A 23,434-nucleotide genomic window follows, 5' to 3' on the forward strand; every position below is an offset into this window, starting at 1 on the left:
GTCACTCTGAAAGCACAGGTTTGATTCCCTGCATAGGCAGGCGCGTAGCAAGCCGTTTTTTCGTGCTGATATATAAGCGGACACTTGACGTCATTTCCATAGACTTACATGTTATTTCAGTGTAGCAGAAATATTTTTCATGAAGTGTGTTTAGGATAGATCTTTGTAAAATTTGACAGACAAATTTGAAATAATCTCTGCTCTGCGCACATAAGTTCAGTTCAATTTTCCGACCACTATTTAACTAATGACATCACATTTATCAACTTACGTATAGTTCCACAATGCAGATTCCCATAGGCCGCCATATTAAAGGAGTCCACGGCACTGTACATATACTAGCCACATAAAGAAACTGTGCATTGACAAAATATTATCCTAGTTGATAAGTACGATAACAATGTCAAAGGTACATATAAACTTTAATGGAGGGATCATGAGACCATAACAAGTCGGGAGAATTTCAATTGAAAAGTCAATCACAATGACGTCACGAGTCCACAAGCGGGACAGGGGTCAAACGACCATGTCACAAGCTCAATAACGGGTATGTCCACCATCGGCATTGAGAACAGCAGTGCATCGACGACGCATAGAGCCTATCAAACGTGCAAGGAAGGCTTGTGGGATGTCACGCCAGATTCTCTCAAGTTCTGTTGCAAGGTCAAGGACGTTATCTGGCGGATGAGGAAGACGGCGTAGACGTCGATCCATCTCGTCCCAAACATGCTCTATCGGGGAGAGATCCGGTGCTTTTGCAGGCCAAGGCAGTAAGTCAACGTTGTGGTGTTGCAAGAAATCCATAGCAACCCTTGCCGTATGAGGGCGGGCATTGTCCTGTTGGAATGTTAACCCAGGGCCATGGCGTTGCAGAAAAGGAATTGCCACGGGTCGAAGAATCTGATCCCTGTAGCCCACACCAGTTAAGTTGCCCTGAACAGTCACCAAAGGAGTTATTTGGCGTGCTGTTATTCCACCCCAAATCATCACGGAACCACCATCAAAGCGATTCCTCTCCAAGACACAGGCCTGTGCATAACGTTCTCCCACGCGTCTATAGGCACGTTGACGTCAATCATTAGGGGAAATGTTAAACCTGGACTCATCTGTAAAAACAACATTTCTCCACCAAAACAAGGGTCTGCGGACATGATTTCGGCACTACATTCGGCGAGCTTGTCGATGACGTTGTGTCAGGATAGGCTGTATGGCGGGACGTCGTGGTCTGATCCCGTGATGACGTAAACGTTGTCGAACTGTGAATAGCCTGATAATTTTTTCTTTGTTTTTTAACTATTAGATAATCTAGTGGTAATTCCTGCCTTAACTATATTTCACTTAATCCAATGTTTGACAAAATACTTTTAACCTGATACGTTCAATTTTTGACAACACCTCCTCATACAAATACTCATAACAGCCCCGTAAAATGCTATTTCAGACGCAAGAAGCTTACACCAATATTTAATCATGCTATATTGCCTTATAAAAACGGGAGAAACCGACCTAACTCGGTATAAACCATGGAGTTACATGTTGATTTCTCAACTCCTATAACCTCTTACAAAAATCCAAATGCAACCTTTCAATATTTAAGCCTTTATTATGTCCCCCATATCTCAGACGCATAAGATAGTATACTACCAACATAACAATCAAAGACAAATAAAAGAGATTCCAGGTTGAGAGAGAGCGACCTGATATTATTGTAAATTTAAAAAAGGGCCTTCCTACCCTGGTCAGAAAACTGCAGCTGTGCCTTTGAGAATCGGTTATTATAATTAAACACTATTCCGAAATATGTAAACGTATCGACAACCTCAGGACACAGCCATTATATATACTCATGCCAATAATGGTTGTCACCCCCCTCCCCACCCCAACCCCACACACACCTCACAACCCCATCCCACAACCCCTGTCCAATTAAACAAATTTAAGGGGGTGACAACCATTATTGGCATGAGTATATAACCAATGTTCTGACGATTAACTTAACCAACTCTTCTGAAGACCATTATCTTTGTTTTAGCGATATTTACTTCAAGTTCTCACCGTCTGCAATAAGCTGACAACGAGTTCATCTGTGTTTGCAACCTTTCAACAGATTAAGAAAATATTACAAGAACATCAGCATACATAAGCAGAAACATATTTAAAGATTTAAACTCGTAAGGTATACATTTATCTTTTAGCAAAGACTCCTCAAAATGAACTATCTAATGTCGAATTAAAGAAAATGTGAAGCGTCATGAACCGTACCATTTAGCTGGCCTCTCAATGAAGGTCAAATGTAATCAATTTTAACTAGCGATAATATGCCTACAATTTACATAAAGGTGTTAATTACGCCGCTTTTAGCTATATCCTTGCAATATCGGAACACCAGAAATGGCCTCCATACATTGTGCTCATGTAGGGAATCGAACCTTCGGCGTGACGAGCGAACCCTTTGCCCACTGGGCTATACTACTCCCCCACAATTTAAACAGTTCGATCAGTTTTGTTGCGTTTTCCAATCAGTTTTCAGCGTCGTAGTTTTACTAATCCCTGTTTTCGGTCAGATACTGATCTAGATTTAACTTTATCCCAATAATGTTCCTTGTGTTCGTTGCAGACTATCCATTGTACATGATCCGTAATCGGTGAGATTTTGAATTAACCAAGGGGAGGTCACTCTAGTATTCGTCCCTCCCACCATCAGCAAACAGCTGTCAACATTTGAAGGCATTTTATTACAATTCCCCATACAATGTTCATACGAGCGTCTGTGCCAAGTTATCGGAAAATCAAAAATGAACACGAAAACACATTCACGGTGAGTTATACCTGAGGTTAAGTTACAGTGTACGCGTCTATTGTTACATAAATAAATAGCTATAGCTTCGAGGGCTTTCTCGGAAACTCAGGAAAAAGAAAAGTCAGTCTTTTCATTAAGAAACACAACATCTGTGTAAATGTTAGAGTGAACATGACATAACATGACATTTTGTTGACACCTGCCTGTAGGCCATCACAGGTATTTGCCTTTCAGTGACCTGTACGGTTTACATAGTAATTAGCCTAAGTATTTGTGAAAATACTTTGTAAGGAGCAGGTGCTTGTGTTTAGATGCAGTCAAAACGGGCTCATGTCAAGCTACCTCAAAACTTTAAAAAGTCAGGACAGCCACACTAAAAAGTCAGAATAGCCATAGATGAACGTCAAGTCCATACAAATGCATTTTTTAAATACATATCCTTTGGATAATATACAATGTAACTAATTCTTGTAGTGGAAAGATTTCTGCCGTAACCCCCGTTTTTTATCATTAGTATTAGTGAGTTTGTATAAGCTCTGATGCATCCCACCCCTAACCATCCCTAACCCAAATCCTAACCCTAAACCTTCCCTTTAATTTTTAATTTCACTACAACACCAATTTACACTTGACATTTCAAGTGGGGGTTACGGGCAGACCTCTTACCCTTGTAGTTATTATACAGCTTGTGGCACTCATCTGTTTCAATCCACCCAATAAACATTTGTATGCAGAACAGATAATTAAGTTAACAACTAACAGCTAAATTAAAACAATTGTGTTTCTGTTCAACAAATATAATATGTCTACCTAAAGCCATTTTGTGATTATATACAGAGATTTGGTAACAGGTTGAACAATCCTTTTCTCTGAAGCAAGCTTTAAGAAAATAACAAGCTAATTTCCTGAGAAGACAAAATCATCTGTACCCATCTGACGAGTGTTTATCCGAGACCATATATGGTCTCTGTGTATATGAACATTTATGCAAAGATTGTCACCTCCAGGATCACAGAATCCCAAACAGTGGAAAATGAGTGAGTGAATGAATGAATGAACAGGGTTTTACGGGACGCATGATTCCTGCGTACTGAATGCAGAAATTTCATGAAGTACCCCCAAACTAAAATCCTCTGCGTCCTTGTGGGCGCAATATAATTTTTTCTGGGAAAGAACTTTCTGAATTTTATAATGATATCCCATATTAAAACATATACATTCTGTTTACAATCATTATTCTAATGACATTGAAAGTAACACATTTATAACATAATCAACAAATGGGAAGCATCCATGATAATTGATTTCATGCAAATTGATGGACTCCCAATTTTGGAAATGGACTCTCAAAATAGATATGCCCTGAGTCCCCAGGACTCCCAGTTTCGAAGAGCTATGTCAAATTCTGAATGAATGAATGAATGAGTGTCATTTGTTGAGTAAAGGACATGGTAACAAGTGTTGATGTAATGATTCAAACTATGGACTTTTGTTTACAATGTAATCTCTCAGTAGTAGGGTTTTCTTGTTGTTTTGATCCATGTCAACACATTACTTTCTGTACTCAGTGTATCAATAATCTTTGGTTGTAATGAGGAACCATTTCCTTGTTTTGGGATTTAACTAATCCATATGTGAGCAGAAAAAAGCAATGTAAAAAAACTTAACATGCATAATACATATAAATCAAAGAGGAATACGAACTGCCTTTCTGTCTTATATGTACAGCGTATGTAATATGATTAATGTGATCAAATAATTTGGTCTGTGTGTGTTTCCGTTTTGACTGTTGATTGTGGCCTTTAAACATTTTGTGTGACCATTTTAATTTTTATCTTTCTAGGCCATTCTGACATTAGACTGTTTTGACCTGCTCCCCAATGTCAGCCGTTTATGCAGTGATTTTCCACTTCACTTTGAAAATAACCCTAATATACAAAAAACTAGCAAAATATCCTTGAACTGGTTGCCATTTTATTTTGCTGCTGGTATCTTTCATCAATGACTGGTAATAAAATAATTATATTTAATATTATATTTCCAAGCAGAACCATTTGATTCTTAATTACAGGTGTTTTTCTTGGAGGTTTGGGTGTCTGGTAGATTGCACACAGTGGAGAAGAGGTACACAGAGTTTGAGGAACTTCATAAACAGGTAGAAACAGTTTTGTGAGAGACCTTTGAATTAGTGATTTTCATAACCATGTTTGAATTACAAATGTGTTATTGATAGGATGATCTTCATGTTATAACAAAAAAAAACACCTGGCCCCCCGCTCCCGCTCCCCCAACCCAACCCTATTCCACACATGCAGCCATTAGACTGACACTTAGTCTCTGAGTGTATATAATTTGGATAGAAACAAATTATTCCTTTTAATTTGGAAAGGGAGACCCACAGAGTTGCTGAGTTGGGTGATTCCTGAACCTGAGGATATCTAGACTTGCTTCATTTAGGACTAAATGCTAAAGAAAGAGCTGGGAGAAATAATGTGGTTCAGGGACCGCGAGACAGACTACCACTGCCGTCTTTAGCTTCCTGTGATTGTCATATCTATGCTTTGTGGACTTCACCTCACTATTTATTCCCGTTAGTTCTGTCAGTCTGTAGTGACAAGCCAAGGGTGCTTAATGCAGTCATCACTGAACAAGCAAGTATGGTTTTCCTCATTAGCACTGATCATATGGTGCTGCCCCACTCACCATTAAGAGCTGTTCGCTTGTCACGCCAAAACCCCAAGCTTGATTCCTCACATTGGTACAATGTGTGACACCCATTTCTGATATTGCTTGATATTTGCTAAAACCCATGTGAAACCTCACTCACTCACCATGAGAATCTACAAAACTGCTGATGTGGCAGTAAGCGGTCATCACTCACTCACTCTATTACTTCATGCAGTAGTGGTCAAGGATGCGGTCAAGCTATACATCTGTGAATTAACTCATGTATGTGTTTTGCTATTACATAGAATAACTGCTTTAAGCAATAAACCCTGACTTACTCTTCTATTACAAGGGGACCTGTGAAGATCCGGGAAAGAATTGATCTTCAGTAACCCATGCTTGTTGTAAGAGGCGATTAACTGGATTGGCTGGTCAGGCTCGCTGACTTGGTTGACCATGTCAACGTATCCCAATTGTGTAGATTGATGCTCATGCTGTTGATCACTGGATTGTCTTGTCCAGACTAGATTTTTTATAGACAGCTGGAATATTGCTGAGTGTGGCGTAAAACTAAACTCACTCACTCTAGTACAAGGATGATGATGCATGAACATGTATGTTCTTGTGTTTCATGAAATTTTGATGTATTTAGCACAGAACTAAACCAGCACTTCACGGGACCGTAATATAATTCCGGTCTAGACAGGGTGCTGGATTAGACAGTGACAATCATTTTCCAACATGGCTGCCATTTACACTCGTCAATCTCTTTATCTCTATATCTCTTGACTGACGAGTCAATAAAACCAATGGCTATTTATTTACTCTCTGACACAGACAGACAGATTGTTTATTATAGTCTCACCTCGTTACAGACATTTTGATAAAAACGTACATACATAATATATACATGATAAAAACTATACATAACCTAAGACAATATAAGCGTTATAGGAATGAGGCACCCTGTACAGAGTTACGAGAGACTTTAATATTATAACATCTATAAAAACATTCAAATGTTAAGAACTGCAGTCACTCTATAAAATATCCTTTGATAAAAAATTACCTAAAAGTTTTAAAAGAAATCAATGAAATAAAATCTTATGACGCTTACGAAGAATATTATTACACGTTTTGGCACTCTGGGCTATAACATTAGGTGATGAGAGCATAAAACCAACTTTCTGAACATCATCTAAGTTATTAAATTCCTCATTTATCACAGAACAACATGACAGTAGATTATTTGACACATGTCACTCACTTGAAAACAGTTAATGCAGTCCCACAGTGTTTATGAAGCATAACCATGGTAACCCTATGAGCGTTTGATTCAACCAGCAATCACTACTTCCTGATTATCTGGGGCGGTGGGGTAGCCTAGTGGTTAAAGCGTTGGCTCGTCACGCCGAAGACCCGAGTTCGAATCCCCATATGGGTACAATGTGTGAAGCCCATTTCTGGTGCCCCCTGCCGTGATGTTGCTGGAATATTGCTAAAAGCGGCGTAAAACCAAACTCAGTCAGTCAGTCCTGATTATCTAGCGTGCCAAGAGGATTAATTAGTGTATTGGATTATGGGCCCTTGATTGGACTGAGCATACCCATGTTTAGACACTGTTAATTACAGTTAAAATTGCTTGTAGGGACAGGAAAGTCGTGCTGGAATACGGAATAGACAGGTGCTGGATTAGACAATGTTTAAATGATCGTAATATCGTTGTAAAATGGCGGGACTAAAATTTTATGCCGGTTTTGACAGTGTGTCAGTGTTGGCAGGTTTCACTGTAGTAACAACATAAGTGAAGATCTGTTAGTATTCTTTGTGGTGCAGTTGCCATGATATTCCTGGAATAAAAGCTAGAAGCAGAGTAAAACCAGACTGTCTCACTCTCTAATTTGAAACTATGAGGAAGGAAAAATGTGTAAATTTTTAACAAATTGCACAAGGCATCAATGAATAAGAACTGTTTATGGATGTGATTCACATGATGATGTTTGGTAGGAGAGTGCATGATGCATTTCTTAAGAATGATGCATTGTTTAAGAATGAATGTAACCATGGCAACATGCAGTATTTTCCTTGTCTCTACATGGAGAAACAGTAACTGTTGTGCTTATCAGCTTGGAGAATTTATAACCAAATCAAAACCTGTAATAGCATAAAAATTATGTCCGCCCCATTGTCATTGATAGACAGGCCTTTTGAAAAATAACCCGCCCAAAGTCATCCAAGCAATGGCTCAACAAATCATCACTTGTTTTCAATGTCTTGGCATTCTCTGTTCCTTCTCTCATATAGAAATATTTATAGTATGACCAGAAATTATTGAGAATTTTAGGAATATGTTTAATTGGATTTCTAGTATAAACAACCTTGACCAGCTATCAAGTGCTTGGTTTCATTCAAGAGAGACAACTCCGTTAATCCTTTTTTCATTAGTTTGTGAAGAGTTATCCCCCCTTTGTTTACTTGCTAGCAGACGACATTTTCAGTGATCCTCAGTATGGATGATTTAGAGAAGAGGAAGTTGATTTTAGAGTATTATAACAAGGACATCAGATCAGCTAAAGTGATTTCAAGTAGAACAGGCATCCCTTTGTCCACTGTTTATCATGTTTTGAAAAATATTGCAAATGGATATGGCATTGAGCAGGAACAGGACGGTGACAGGAGGCGGCTTGGTATTCTTGTTTCTAAAAACAAACAAAGGAGTTTAGAAAACTTAAGGCCGGATATGATTGATAGAGGAACTGTGGCTGTCTGTAAGGAGACAATTAGAACTAAGCTCCATGCAATGGGTTGGCAGAAAAGTCGAGGAATTCCATCACCGATCATGAAACCTGAACAAAAGGAGCGAAGGTTGAACTGGTGCTTACAGCATAGAAATTTTAACTCGGACAATGTGATTTTCTCAGATGAAAGTTCTGTGTGGCTGTTTCTTAATACACTGAAATTCTGGACCAAACAAACTGAAAAACCTTTGTATCAGCGCCCAAAGTACAGTCCAAAATTTAACGTGTGGGGTGGCATATCTGTGTTAGGGGCAATGCCCCTCTGTGTATTTGAAGGGAATATGAAAAGTGAGCGGTACACAGATATTCTCGAGGGACATTTACTTCCATCTGCTCACGTGTTCTATGGAAATGTTTGGATTTTCCAGCAGGACAACGACCCAAAACATCGTTCAAAGCATTCATAGGCCTGGTTTCGGACCCAAAATATGACATTATTAGATTGGTCAAGCTAAAGCCCTGACCTAAATCCAATAGAAAATGTTTGGGGACTTATGAATGAAAGTGTTAGTAAGAAAAATCTGACAAATATTGCTGAAATGAAAGAAGAGGTGGTCCGATATTGGGACAGCATGGACCACGACTTTCTAACTTCTTTGATCAGTAGTATGCCCCGCCGCATTGAAGCCTGCATTGCTGCCCATGGTGACTTGACAAAATACTAATTGTTCACCTGTCTCTGAATCTGGAGTTATGTTCTGCTAATATTCACATTTAATACATGAGTAATGAGTGAAAAAAATAGAAAACATTTCAATCTTAAATTCTCAAAAATTTATGGTTGTACTGTAATATGTTCTCAAAATACTGCATTTGCCATATCACATAGACATGTCTGTAGCATTGCATTTCAGCTGAAGAAAGTGATGAGAACACCAGAGTTTCCTCCTAAGAAGGTTCTTAAGTGGAATTCCAAAGTATTGGAGCAGAGACGAAGTGGTTTACAAACTTATTTACAGGTAGGTACATGGGAATGTCTCTCAGACTGTATCATGGGAGGAATAATGTGGCTGAGTGGTTAGAGCATAGGCTTGTTACACCAGTGATCCTCATCCGTCTGTCCGTCTGTATTCATTTTGTTTCTGGAACATAACTCGAAAACCGTTCAATGTGTTTCAACAAAAAGCGGTATGTACATCAAACAGAACCTAAGGTGGTGCCTCTTGCTATCTACATATTTTTGTCATTTTCTGATTTGCTTGGTTTCCATGGAAACGTGTTGTACTTAGTCTCAAAAGGGAGGGGTGGGCTTCATTTCCAGAGCATAGCTCGAAAAACGTTCAATATATTATAGCAGAAATTGGTATATATCAAACAGACCCTGAAGTGGTGCCTTTTGCTATTTACAGATTTTTGTCATTTTTATTTTTTCTCTCAAGTTGGACTTTAAGTAATTGTCAGATGATTTGTTCTTTCATATTTGTGGGGGCCAGGGGGGATTTGTCATCTTTTGATGACTCTTGTTACTACTGGCTTCATGCTTGTATGTTTTCACCTTATAATACCTGCAATTCATACTAAAGAGGCTTCTCTACTCCTTAGTGACCAAAGGCAGTGGGGTAGCTTAGTGGTTAAGGTGTTTGCTCGTCATGCCGATACTCGGGTTTGATTCCCCACATGGGTACAATGTGTGAAGCCCATTTCTGGTGTCCCCCGCTGTGATATTGCTGGAATATTGCTAAAAGCGGCGTAAACCTAAACTCACTCACTCACTCACCTTTGTGACCATGCCTCAAGTGTATGAACCCAATCTAAAACATTTCATGTGCTTCATAATAGTGGTACAGTCTTCTCTGAAACTTTACTTGAATTGTCATAAAGAAGTTGTTCGCCCCTATATCTTACCTTTACCTAGTACTCCAATTTGTAAATGCCTCTCAAAGAAGTTAAACTTATGACATTGTAAACCCAGACTATGTCTTATAGGCTTTATCAGTATAATGAATAGTGATTGCTTTTTCGCTTGTTTGGTTGAGACCTGTGAAGATCCAGGTTAGAATTGGTCTTCAGAAATACATGCTCGTCACAAGAGGCGACTGACTGGATCGGGTGGTCAGACTTGCCGACTTGGTTGACACATGTCATATATCCCAACTGCGTCAATGCTCAATCGGTGCTCATGCTGTTGATCACTGGATCGTCTGGTCCAGACTCGATTGTTGACAGACCGCCGCCATACAGCTGAGTGCAGCGTTAAACTACCAACCAACCAGTTAGCTTGCTAGAATATTGAAAAAGTAGCGTAAAACTCTCTTCACTCGTTCATCTTCTGCACATCTATCAATCTATCATGCCAGTGCTACCTATACATTTGAGAGTCGGCAGAATGAATTCATGGCTGTTTGTTTCACATACACAGTGTTATTTTGTATTTGACAGTTTTCCTGAAGCATTGTCACTGGTTTAAAAGGTCATGCATTCCAGCACAACACCACCATTTCAAAAACTTCAAAAACAGTGTCATGTTTTTGGTATTTAGAGAGCAATTTATCCCCCAGCTTCGTCACTAACCCATATATCAAGTGCATGACCCAGCTGTTTGACACTGGAAACATCTCTGTTGGCCTTTTGGTTAAACAGTTCACTCTTTTGAACTAATGATAAGCTTGTCGTAAGAGGCGACTAACGGAAATGGGTGGTCAGGCTCGCTGACTTGGTTGACATGTCATCATATCCCAGCCGGCAGATCGATGCCCATGCTGTTGATCACTGGATTGTCTGGTCCAGACTCAATTATTTATAGTGTGCCGCCGTATAGCTGGGATATTGCTGAGTGAAGTGTAAAACTAAATTCACTCATTCACTAATGATGTGCTGCAGTTGTTCATGGTCTGATGACTAAGCATTGATTAGTGTTTTCACAAACACCTTATGTCAATACAGCATTGATAGTTTTCATAGATGAAATGTAGCGGAAAACACAATGTTCAGAGAGACTTGGATATGTCTATTTATCATAAATAAATTAATATGTATAAAATGTCCCATGGTCCAGTGGTTGGAGAAACAAAGGCAGCACAGATGAATGGTTTTGCCCAGAGTTATGTTTACATCCTAGACAACTACAGACAATAACACTGACTGAGTTTGGTTTTACGCCGCTTTTAGCAATATTCCAGCAACCTCATGGCAGGGGACACCAGAAATGGGCTTCACACATTGTACCCATGTGGGGATTCGAACCCGCGTCTTCGGCGTGACGAGCCAACACTTTAACCACTTGGCTACCCCACCGCCCCCTACAGACAATAACAGGAATGTGCTGGGTCAGCACATTATAGTGGTAGTGGATGTGCCCTAGAGTGGATGTGCCCTAGGTCACATGCAACGTAAAACACAACTTTGCAGATTCTGATACCTTTCGGTATGGACTTACAGTAACAAATGATCAAAAATGCAAATTCAACTTATAAAATCACTAAATTCATCCCAACTGGTGTGAAAAGTGGTTTCAAGAGCTGTGCTGCACTGCGCTCATGGCGCATGCGCAGTGAATAGGTTTGTGCAGCTCTGAGTTAGTTATTTGATTTATATAGCGTCGCATGCACAACTGAGGTAGTACACATATTAAGAAATGAGAGGGAACAAAAAATAGAACTTTTGAAAGAGTGGTGTTGGAGGCGCAGCTTCTTACCGAGTCACTTTCTCAGGTCGATACTTAACATCAACGTCATTCTTTAACATTGTCAGACAAAACTCAATGTCTGTTTTATTGACACCTATGTGTCTGTCTGCCTGTCTGCTAATGACAGTATGCAATACACAGCTGCTATCACTGACCACATGCAATTTGAACTTAACACCAATCAGGCTGTACACCATAAACAAAACGCATTGATTTATGGCTCGTGCACCCGAGTTCTGTCTCTGTCACATTATGTAATTACACAGACAGGCAGGTGTGATACTTGTACACATGACATGTTATGGCGTCTGGTGATTGCGAAATGTTATACACAAAAAATGAGCATGTATTTACAAAACCCAACACCTATCAGGCTATACACCATATACACCATAAACAAAACGCATTGATTTATGGCTCGTGCACCCGAGTTCTGTCTCTGTCACATTATGTAATTACACAGACAGGCAGGTGTGATAGTTGTACACATGACATGTTATGGTGTCTGGTGACTGCAAAATGTTATACACAAAAAATGAGCATGTCTTTACAAAACCCAACATCTCTATACACACACAAAGAGTGTATCGGCAAATGAACCAGCCAGTGGAAGTCTTCGTTACACTTAAGTGCACATCCACCCGCTCTGGGTTCGGTATCCCGGGTGCTTCTATTCGAGGGAAGTAAACCCAAGTACAAAATATTGCACCTTTGATTTGCGATTGTACGCTTATAATTTTGTTTATTTGTTTTTTCATAATCAGCAATGTGTATTAAAAGCCATCAATAAGTGATAATTGTGTTTTAATTATGTTTGTTTTTTGGTTGCATGTGACCTTTAACTGGAGATGTATGAGCACTTGACTCTTTGTCCATAATTCACAGTCTGGGGCAAGGCTTGTATTATGGACACCTATGATGTAGGTCAGGCTATATAATTATGTTCATACCCTTTGTAATTATTAAGGGAGTCTACAGATCTGTTTAGTTCATGCATAAATGTTTTTTAAAAAACCCGCTTTTCCTTCTTAATGTATGTCATGAATATTTTGAGACATGGCTGTTTAAGTTCAGGTATAGTGTTTTGCCATGCAATTACAGGCACACTTCCCACTTTCATTGTTAACATCAAAGATTAGATGGCTCCAGTTTGGCAAACAGGAGGTTATTTTAACACTCGAATGAAGTTGCATACTTGAATAATTATTATGACATTCTCAATAAACATGAATCTTTTTGATCAGTTTGTTAATTAAGTTGGGATGAATTTTGATTACATTCATTTGAAAAACAAGATGGCGACCACACTGATTATATTGCCTTGGTCTCATAACCAGGAGTAAATAATTAATATATACATGTATATATTCCTTGAGTATAATGACACAGTTGTCATGCTCATTTCGAATGTTGAGGATGTCAGAGAGTGAAGGTATACAACTGGGTAAATGTTAATTAACAAAGCATGGTCATATAGTATTAACATCTGGCTGAATAATTAATGGCAGTAAATTGACTATAAACAACGTAATTGACATTCATAACATTTTTTTACTCTGGCTGATTGTCATCCAAAGTGCCATTAAGATGTTTTTTTCAAATTTAGTTATAAAGACATAAAGGAATCATATCAAAAAAATAAATTCATGAAGATGTCCTATTTCCATTTTCCTTCAGCAAAATCACTTGAATAGTATTGCAATAAAAAGTTTAACCTTTTAAAATATATGTTGCATCATACAAAGGTCATGATTTTGATACCATGGATGATAATTACCTTCACCGACCTGAGGCAAAAAAGTTAACTGACAATATGGGTCCAGTTTTAACCCTTGCCATAATAGACTTGAATTACTGAATTATAGTTTTGTCTCTCCTGATGTGTCTATATGTAATACAGACAAATTAGGCTGGAATTTCTGAGACCTAGTTTAGGCTGGCCTAACATGCCTATGCATAATGCAGCCCAAATTGACATCTTGTTAGTACAGTGAGACCTCGGATACCCGGACCCCAGATATCTGGAAACCTCGCCTTCCGGTCAATTTTTAGAAAAAAACATTCTCTTACGTTATAAAAGTGACTGTCTATAACGGATATTCGGTTTCCGTTTCCGGGCGGTACATTTTACAAACAAACCGGCTAAATCAACACAAAATTGACTCACCTATCCGCACGAAGCTTTGATCTACCGCTAACCGTGTGAAGGGAAGTGCGAGAGTCCCACGTGTTTTGACACAAGATGTGGTGTCATATATATTATTGTGTCTACTCACGGATTAGCCGAGAGCCGCGATGCGGTCCTATACAGTCAAGACATGACCCTGCATCACGGATCGAAACGAAGTGTAGTTGACAGAAAATGCATAATATAGCTTCTCTAAATATCATATTTATTGTAGCAACAAACTGGCTTGCTTATTTTACCCCATTCAACAATCACGAACTGATTACCGCCTCGTTTTCCATTGACTGCTAGTTTACAGTAACATCGGTAAAAAATGTGTGAATTTAAATGGCTTCCAGATTTTACCCCATTCCATGCGCACTAATGCTCATGAGGGTCCGTGATAACCTTAGTGTTGATTATATATATTTTACATAAAAAATTGTAAATAAAATTCTTTGGGTTAAATAATAGTATTCTGTATTATATTTTACTGACGACCGCGCCAGAATTCATCCCGCTATATTATTGTGCACGCCTTTGAACTTGTTCGCCGGGTAACGTGTGCACAGCTGATTGCTATTTCCGGCTTTGTGTAATGGTGACAAATACGCGACGGTAATCTTAATCCCTGCAAATAATACAATGCCCAGCAAAAACAACTTATAACTTAAAAGGTAAATAATCTTGTCTAGTGATGTTTAATAGTAAATTTGACGTCTCTACTGACAAAGTCGTCTTCTGTTGTTTGTTCACGCGAAGTGATACGATGTTGTTTATTCAGTCAAAGCAATAAAAGTGCAGTGTGTCGATATTCAAGCCAGTTATGTTGTGATGCTGTTTTTGAATGTCTATACATGTATAATAAACGCTTGATGATCATAAATATTTTGGATTTTCCTTGAGGTGTATGAAAACCAAAAATCCAGATATCCGGATATTCAATTATCCGGACGATTTACGTAAAAACGAATGTGTCCGGATATCCGAGGTCTCACTGTATACGGACCGTGAAGATCCGGGGTAGTATAGGTATATAGAGGCGACTAACGGGGTCGGGTGGTCGGGCTCGCTGACTTGGTTGACACATGTCATCGGTTCCCAATTGCGCCGATCATGCTGTTGCTCATGCTGTTGATCACTGGATTGTCTGGTCCAGACTCGATTATTTACAGACCGCCGCCATATAGCTGGAATATTGCTGAGTGCGGCGTAAAACTAAACTCACTCACTCACTCACTCTTGTTAGTATACAACATGGCGACTTTGTACTTACTTACCTGTGAGCGGTTGAAAGAATTGTTTGAGATTAAAATGTTTTCTTTGTGATACATTATTTGAGAAAAGCACTGAATTTTATGTGTAGTGGACATGAGAATAGACACCCAAAAGTAAAAGTTTGTACAAAGTAATATTTACCTCCAGTAAATGAAAATCCTTAGATCACACCGTAATGACTTTGTGTCCAAAGGCTGCTTTCCCAAGTTTTTGAATCATCTAAATACATAAATGTTTGTATACCTTACAGAACAGACCTCTTTCTGATGGACGGTCTAAATTTACAGCTTGCCAGCCCGATGGTCTGGTAATTTTTGTTTTAGATGTCCCATACATCTGAGTAAATTCACTATGTCTTGGCGTCTGGTCTGGTTAAATCCATTTTGGGCTGGTAGCATTTTGAAGTTGCCAGCCCATATGTCTGGCTGGGTTTTTGGCTTATTTCATACACTGCTCTTAAGGTATGAAATCATTGTCTGAAAAACAATCTGATTCATAACGAGGCTTGTTCTTACAATATCATGCTGTCAGATTTAGAAGTTGTTTTTGTGGGTCAATATAAAGAATCTTTGTAAATTTTACTTTTCGAAAACTGATACAAAAGTAAAACAGGATAAAATTCACTTGTGATGCCTAAGCCTTGGTAGGCCCCCCTCCCTACCTTTGAAGTGTGTGAGTGAGTTTAGGTTTAACGCCGCACTCAGCAATATTCCAGCTATATGGCGGCAATCGGTAAATAATCGAGTCTGGACCAGACATTCCAGCATGAGCATCGATCTACACAACTGGGGACCGATGATATGTGTCAACCAAGTCAGCGAGCCTGACCACCCGATCCCGTTAGTCGCCTCTTACGATAAGCATGGGTTGCTGAAGACCAATTCTAACCCTGATCTTCACGGGGACCTGTTGGGTAGCGCAGGGTAGATAGGTACAGGGGCTGTAAGGTAGCCTAGTGGTTAAAGCATTCACTTGTCATACCCAAAGAAAATCACAATTTATAGAGGATATTATATGAGTGCCCATGTCATACTATATTTACGACACAAGCGCCTAAATGTTGGTATTTCCCGAGCGAGAGCGAGTGACATACCGATATTGAGGCACGAGTGTCGTAAACATAGTATGATATATCGGCACGAATATAATATTCTGTTTAATACCGAAGTCGTCAAATTAAGGAAAATAAACCCAAATCTACTTTCAAACACAGCCTGGCTACAAGCCATCGCCGCATGTAGAACGCAACGTCACAGAAGAAATGTGACGTCATAGCCTTGTTCATGACGTCACGTCACCATGACAAAGTGATATTTTGCCCTGGGGCATCGTATGAAAAATATGAACCCCGATATGTTCGCCCTCGTAGGTAATGAAACAAGAGAATACATCTACATTTCTATCTTGAGAGGGTTCCAAGTGTTAGTTTCAGTGTCTGCTGGTACATCAGCTGACTGACAGTATTGTTTCCTGGTCGATGATTATGTCCGTGTTGCTCACTGTGGTTTCTGTTTCAGGGTACACTAGACGGTGACATTCTCCCCAAATCCCTCCTCAAGTTCCTGGGCATTAGCAACTTCTCTGACAGTATTGAGTAAGTACATGTTTTACCTACTATGGGGATTGCAGGTTAGAACTCCATGACAGCAACCAGTACTGTATATGACCCAAGATAAGCTGATCTTATAGATCCCTCATATTCAATGCCCAACAAAAACACATTAGAAATGAAAAGGTAAATAATCTTGCAGGGTTCGAAATACCCCATGTATTAGCGTGCCATGGCACGGTAAATATCGAAATGGCACAGATAAAAAATGTTCTTGGTGCCCTTATGGCACGCCTATTTTATTTAGAGACATAACACACCTTTAGTCATTTAATCCCCAAAACAAAACACTTAAGCAAATGACAAACAAGCAAAAAATTTATTGACTTTTACGCCCAGGAAATCACTGGAATTATGATGGATGATGTAAAGAAATCTGGTTGTTTTTGCATTTAGAGTGTTGTGAGTACTGATAGTTCGGTTAGTGAAGAGTAAATTGTGTATGTTAGACATATTGAAAAAAGTGAACCTCTCACACGATTCTTAGCTATTAAAGGTGATGGGAAAGCAGAACAAATGTAACATTAGAAAGCCATCTTAAGCAGAAGACATGTATATCAGTGATAACCGAAAACTGGTTACATTTGTTGTTTTCTGACAATAAATTTCAAAAGATCATCATCCTTGCTACAGTCATTGATTCTAAAAACATGTGGGCACACTTGATTTCTGAAAGGCACACCTAAAACATTTGCCTGGTGCCCTAAGGCACACTTAGAAAAAAAAGTATTTCTATCCCTGTCTTGTCTAGTGATGTTTTATTGCAAAGTCATTTTCTCTTTATCTTTCACACGGAGCGATATGATGATGTTTTCTCAGTTCTTAGTTATTGCGAGCTTGATTGTACAATATTTGATACCCTTCTGTAATCATAGTGCTTTGGCTCTCATAAATAAATGTTAATGTATGTGAGTTACGAAATGCATACTGGTGAGATTCTTTAGCAGAGATGTGACAATATTAATTCCATGTTAACAGATTGGAGTTACATTTAGTATTGTAACTTTGCAATGCTTTAAACCACATGGTAAGCTTTGTTGTTTATACTTTCAAAGAAAATTATAACAGTCATAATATTATTGACACTCAGGTAGAAATGACTGTTCTATATTTCAGCCTTGAGATCAGTAATTGTGTGGTATATTTCAGTCCTGAGCTATAATGCCATTCTCATGTTTGGTATATTATTGATCCTCCTCAGAGTGTGTGTCAGCCCTGAGTGTTGTAGTGATGTTGTACAACTTTAACATCACTTTAACATCGCTACAACTCTCAGATGTTTCAGCCCTGAGAGTTGTAGTGATGTTGTATGTTTAGCCCTGAGAGTTGTATTGATGTTGTATGTTTAGCCCTGAGAGTTGTAGTGATGTTGTATGTTTAGCCCTGAGAGTTGTAGTGATGTTGTATGTTTAGCCCTGAGAGTTGTAGTGATGTTGTATGTTTAGCCCTGAGAGTTGTATTGATGTTGTATGTTTAGCCCTGAGAGTTGTAGTGATGTTGTATGTTTAGCCCTGAGAGTTGTAGTGATGTTGTATGTTTAGCCCTGAGAGTTGTAGTGTGTATGTTTAGCCCCGAGAAGTTGTTGTGATGTAGTGTATGTTTAGCCCTGAGAGTTATAGTGATGTTGTATGTTTAGCCTGAGAGTTAGTTGTAGGAGTGAGGTTGTATGTTTGCCCCTGAGAGTTGTAGTGATGTTGTATGTTTAGCCCTGAGAGTTGTAGTGATGTTGTATGTTTAGCCCTCAGAGTTGTAGTGATGTTGTATGTTTAGCCCTGAGAGTTGTAGTGATGTTGTATGTTTAGCCCTGAGAGTTGTAGTGATGTTGTATGTTTAGCCCTGAGAGTTGTAGTGATGTTGTATGTTTAGCCCTGAGAGTTATAGTGATGTTGTATGTTTAGCCCTGAGAGTTGTAGTGATGTTGTATGTTTAGCCCTGAGAGTTGTAGTGATGTTGTATGTTTAGCCCTGAGAGTTGTAGTGATGTTGTATGTTTAGCCCTGAGAGTTGTAGTGATGTATGTTTAGCCCTGAGAGTTGTAGTGATGTTGTATGTTTTAGTTATAGTGATGTTGTATGTTTAGCCGAGAGTTGTAGTGATGTTGTATGTTTAGCCCTGAGAGTTATAGTGATGTTGTATGTTTCAGCCCTGAGAGTTGTAGTGAGTTGTATGTTTGATGTGATGTTGTATGTTTAGCCCTGAGAGTTGTAGTGATGTTGTATGTTTAGCCCTGAGAGTTGTATTGATGATGTTGTATGTTTAGCCCTGAGAGTTATAGTGATGTTGTATGTTTGTTGTATGCCCCTGAGAGTTGTAGTGATGTTGTATGTTTAGCCCTGAGAGTTGTATGTTGATGTTGAGTTGTAGTGATGTTGTATGTTTAGCCCTGAGAGTTGTAGTGATGTTATGTTTAGCCCTGAGAGTTGTGATGTTGATGTTTAGCCCCTGTAGAGAGTTTGTAAGTGTGATGTATGTATGTTCAGCCCTGAGAGTTGTAGTGATGTTGTATGTTTAGCCCTGAGAGTTGTAGTGATGTTGTATGTTTAGCCCTGAGAGTTGTATTGATGTTGTATGTTTCAGCTCCCTGAGAGTTGTTGTGTTGTATGTTTCAGCTCCCTGGACAAGTTGAGCCAGGACATGCGGGTCAGTCACCAGCCAGTCATCTCATTCCCCGCTGACTGTTTCCTCCAGGAGAATACTACCAGTAAGAACACATTAATATTGTCCTTGTACCATATACCGCCTCCGTGGTGTAGTGGTTAGAGCGTCCTCCCGGAGAGCGTAGGGTTGGGGTTCGATCCCCGGCCGTGTCATACCAAAAGACGTTAAAATATGGTACTTCTTGGTGCCTCGGCGCTTGGCATTAATGGGTACAACAGCCGACTGGTCGGCCCGGAGTCAGTATAATGTGTCTGAGTGGGGTATTCATGCTTAACTGCAGCGTGGTATCTCAGTGGGCTAGCACTATAAAACCAGCTTAAGTCTGGGCTAGTACAAGCAGCCACACATACACACACACACGCATGCACGTCGTCATATGAGCGAAATATTCTTAATACCCTACTCCTCTACCACACCATACTGTTCTTGTACCATACTGCATACTTTACTGTGCTATAATACCCTACTCCTCTACCACACCATACTGTTCTTGTACCATACTGCATACTTTACTGTGCTATAATACCCTACTCCTCTACCACACCATACTGTTCTTGTACCATACTGCATACTTTACTGGGCTATAATACCCTACTCCTCTACCATACCATACTGTTCTTGTACCATACTGCATACATTACTGTGCTATAATACCCTCCTCCTCTACCACACTATACTGTTCTTGTACCATACTGTATACTTTGCTATAATACTCCTCCTCTACCACACCATACTGTTCTTGTACCATATTATAACTTTACTGTGCCTCCTCCTCTACCACACCATACTGTTCTTGTACCATACTGCATACTTTACTGTGCTATAATACCCTCCTCCTCTACCACACCATACTGTTCTTGTACCATATTGCATACTTTACTGTGCTATAATACCCTCCTCCTCTACCACACCATACTGTTCTTGTACCATATTGCATACTTTACTGTGCTATAATACCCTCCTCCTCTACCACACCATACTGTTCTTGTACCATACTGCATACTCCTCCTCTCCCTTTACTGTGCTATAATATCCTTACTCTCCTCTACCACACCATACTGTTCTTGTACCATACTGCATACTTTTACTGTGCTATAATACCCTCCTCCTCTACCACACCATACTGTTCTTGTACCATACTGCATACATTACCACACCATACTGTGCTATAATACCCTCCTCCTCTACCACACCATACTGTTCTTGTACCATACTGCATACTTTACTGTGCTATAATACCCTCCTCCTCTACCACACCATACTGTTCTTGTACCATACTGCATACTTTACTGTGCTATAATACCCTCCTCCTCTACCACACCATACTGTTCTTGTACCATACTGCATACTTTTACTGTGCTATAATACCCTACTCCCTCTACCACACCATACTGTTCTTGTACCATACTGCATACTTTACTGTGCTATAATACCCCTCCCCCTCTACCACACCATACTGTTCTTGTACCATATTGCATACTTTACTGTGCTATAATACCACCTCCTCCTCTACCACACCATACTGTTCTTGTACCATACTGTATACTATTTTACTGTGCTATAATAACCCTCCTAGTCTACCACACCATACTGTTCTTGTACCATACTGCATACTTTTTACTGTGCTATAATACACCCTCCTACCATACACCATACTGTTCTTGTACCATATTGCATACTTTACTGTGCAATAATACCCTCCTCCTCTACCACACCATACTGTTCTTGTACCATACTGCATACTTTACTGTGCTATAATACCCTCCTCCTCTACCACACCATACTGTTCTTGTACCATACTGCATACTTTACTGTGCTATAATACTCCTCCCTCCTCTACCACACCATACTGTTCTTGTACCATACTGCATATACTTTACTGTGCTATAATACCATACCATACCTCTTTACCTCCTCTACTCTACCACACCATACTGTTCTTGTACCATATTGCATACTTTACTGTGCTATAATACCCTCCTCCTCTACCACACCATACTGTTCTTGTACCATACTGCATACTTTACTGTGCTATAATACCCTCCTCCTCTACCACACCATACTGTTCTTGTACCATACTGCATACTTTACTGTGCTATAATACCCTACTCCTCTACCACACCATACTGTTCTTGTACCATACTGCATACTTTACTGTACAATAATACCCTCCTCCTCTACTTACTGTGCCATAATACCCTACCCTCCTCTACCACACCATACTGTTCTTGTACCATACTGCATACTTTTACTGTGCTATAATACCCTACTCCTCTACCACACCATACTGTTCTTGTACCATACTGCATACTTTTACTGTGCTATAATACCCTACTCCTCCTCCTCTACCACACCATACTGTTCTTGTACCATACTGCATACTTTACTGTGCTATAATACCCTCCTCCTCTACCACACCATACTGTTCTTGTACCATACTGCATACTTTACTGTGCTATAATACCCTCCTCCTCTACCACACCATACTGTTCTTGTACCATACTGCATACTTTACTGTGCTATAATACCCTCCTCCTCTACCACACCATACCTTTCTTGTCAATGAACATGGATGTGAGGACAATGTTTCAATTCTCCACAGGTACCCTTCCTGACATAGTTGCTGAGGGTGTGACGAGGGGTCTGTACTCCCCGGGAGACGCTAGCTGCCCAAGATGACACATACCCGACATCGTGTTGAATGTTCCATAGCATTGGTCACCATATACCTTGTGGGAAAATATGGAAAACAGTTTGGTATCTAATCTTACAGATATTGAATGTTTTGTCATATCGGAGATAAATATTTGTATGTGTGTTTGTCTTTATACGCCTTTAGCTTTACATACAGACTTATAGATGGAAATAAACTCAGAATCCAAACAAGCCCATGGGGCTATTCTTTTCACATTCTGCTTGCGCTGTGAAAGAATAGTGTAAACTAGACATGACAAGTTGTGTCTAATGTGATGTGAGGATTGAGAAGTTCCATTCCACATATGTGAAAAAACACCCAAAGAATCCTGGTACTTAAGGACTAGTAAAATTACAATTTTATTGGCCCGAAAATTTCTTCTAGCCTCAAGCATATGGACCAGCATTAATTTCCATCACAACTAGTAAGAACGGGATGTTTGAAATATGGTCACAACCTGGTCAGGGAAACAGGTGTTTCACCTGGATTTGATTACTGGATACGTTTATGTGTACAATAATCACTGTAGGCACGCTGCTAGGAGAGGCTCTCTTGGTCAACTTCTAATCCAATTCTGAAAGGAATTTTCCTAGACATGCTACTACGACAGAAAATTAATCATCCATATTTCCTTGTGTAAATTAAACTTTTAACAGAAAACAGCAGTTCAGAAGGGTATATATTAATCATGTCAATGACACATAACTGTTATTGAAATGTTTTTAGTTTCATCAATGTTTGAATTAAGTTTTCTCTTAATTTATTTACGATTTATGATAAATGTAAATTGTGTATGGTTTCAGTAAAACACCCCCCTTTTGTCAGTTACATAGGTTGACAAAGCCCCTATTATGGTGGACACACTGTTAACAGATTTTTGTTAACAGCATGAGAAGGTATAGAAGGAAGAATGTGGTTTTCACCAGAGAGGTAATCAGTGACAATCTGCTTCTCTTTGGGCTTTCCTCCATGGAGGTATGTACTGTTCAAAGTGGCATTAAAAAACCTAACTGCCTCACTCATGACTTGTCTTTGTTCCATTGTTATTGTCAATCACTGAACTGATGAAATACAGTGTGTTATTTGACTGATTTCTTGTTTGTTGTTCTTGACTTTACCTATGAAGTATCTGACTGTA

At 39.3% G+C, this 23,434-nt stretch overlaps 1 protein-coding gene and 1 long non-coding RNA gene across 2 annotated transcripts; one reads left to right on the top strand and one right to left on the bottom strand.

Moving 5' to 3' along the window:
* Positions 1–84: 84 nt before the first annotated feature.
* Positions 85–6,491, bottom strand: LOC124259756. The gene is made up of 3 exons (XR_006893906.1): positions 6,481–6,491; positions 5,245–5,247; positions 85–338 (listed from the first exon to the last, which is right to left on the bottom strand). It is a non-coding gene; the product is annotated as an uncharacterized LOC124259756 (long non-coding RNA).
* Positions 2,678–22,947, top strand: LOC124259755 (sorting nexin-24-like). Its single transcript, XM_046693952.1, has 6 exons — positions 2,678–2,818; positions 4,872–4,955; positions 9,120–9,224; positions 16,853–16,929; positions 19,553–19,644; positions 22,204–22,947. Exons 1-6 carry the CDS (start codon positions 2,753–2,755, stop codon positions 22,278–22,280), a joined length of 501 nt encoding a protein of 166 aa, XP_046549908.1. The 5' UTR covers positions 2,678–2,752; the 3' UTR covers positions 22,281–22,947.
* Positions 22,948–23,434: the final 487 nt, after the last annotated feature.

Source organism: Haliotis rubra, unplaced genomic scaffold (genome assembly GCF_003918875.1).
Source record: "Haliotis rubra isolate DU_JTF1 unplaced genomic scaffold, ASM391887v1 Scf735, whole genome shotgun sequence".
NCBI lineage: Eukaryota > Metazoa > Mollusca > Gastropoda > Lepetellida > Haliotidae > Haliotis > Haliotis rubra.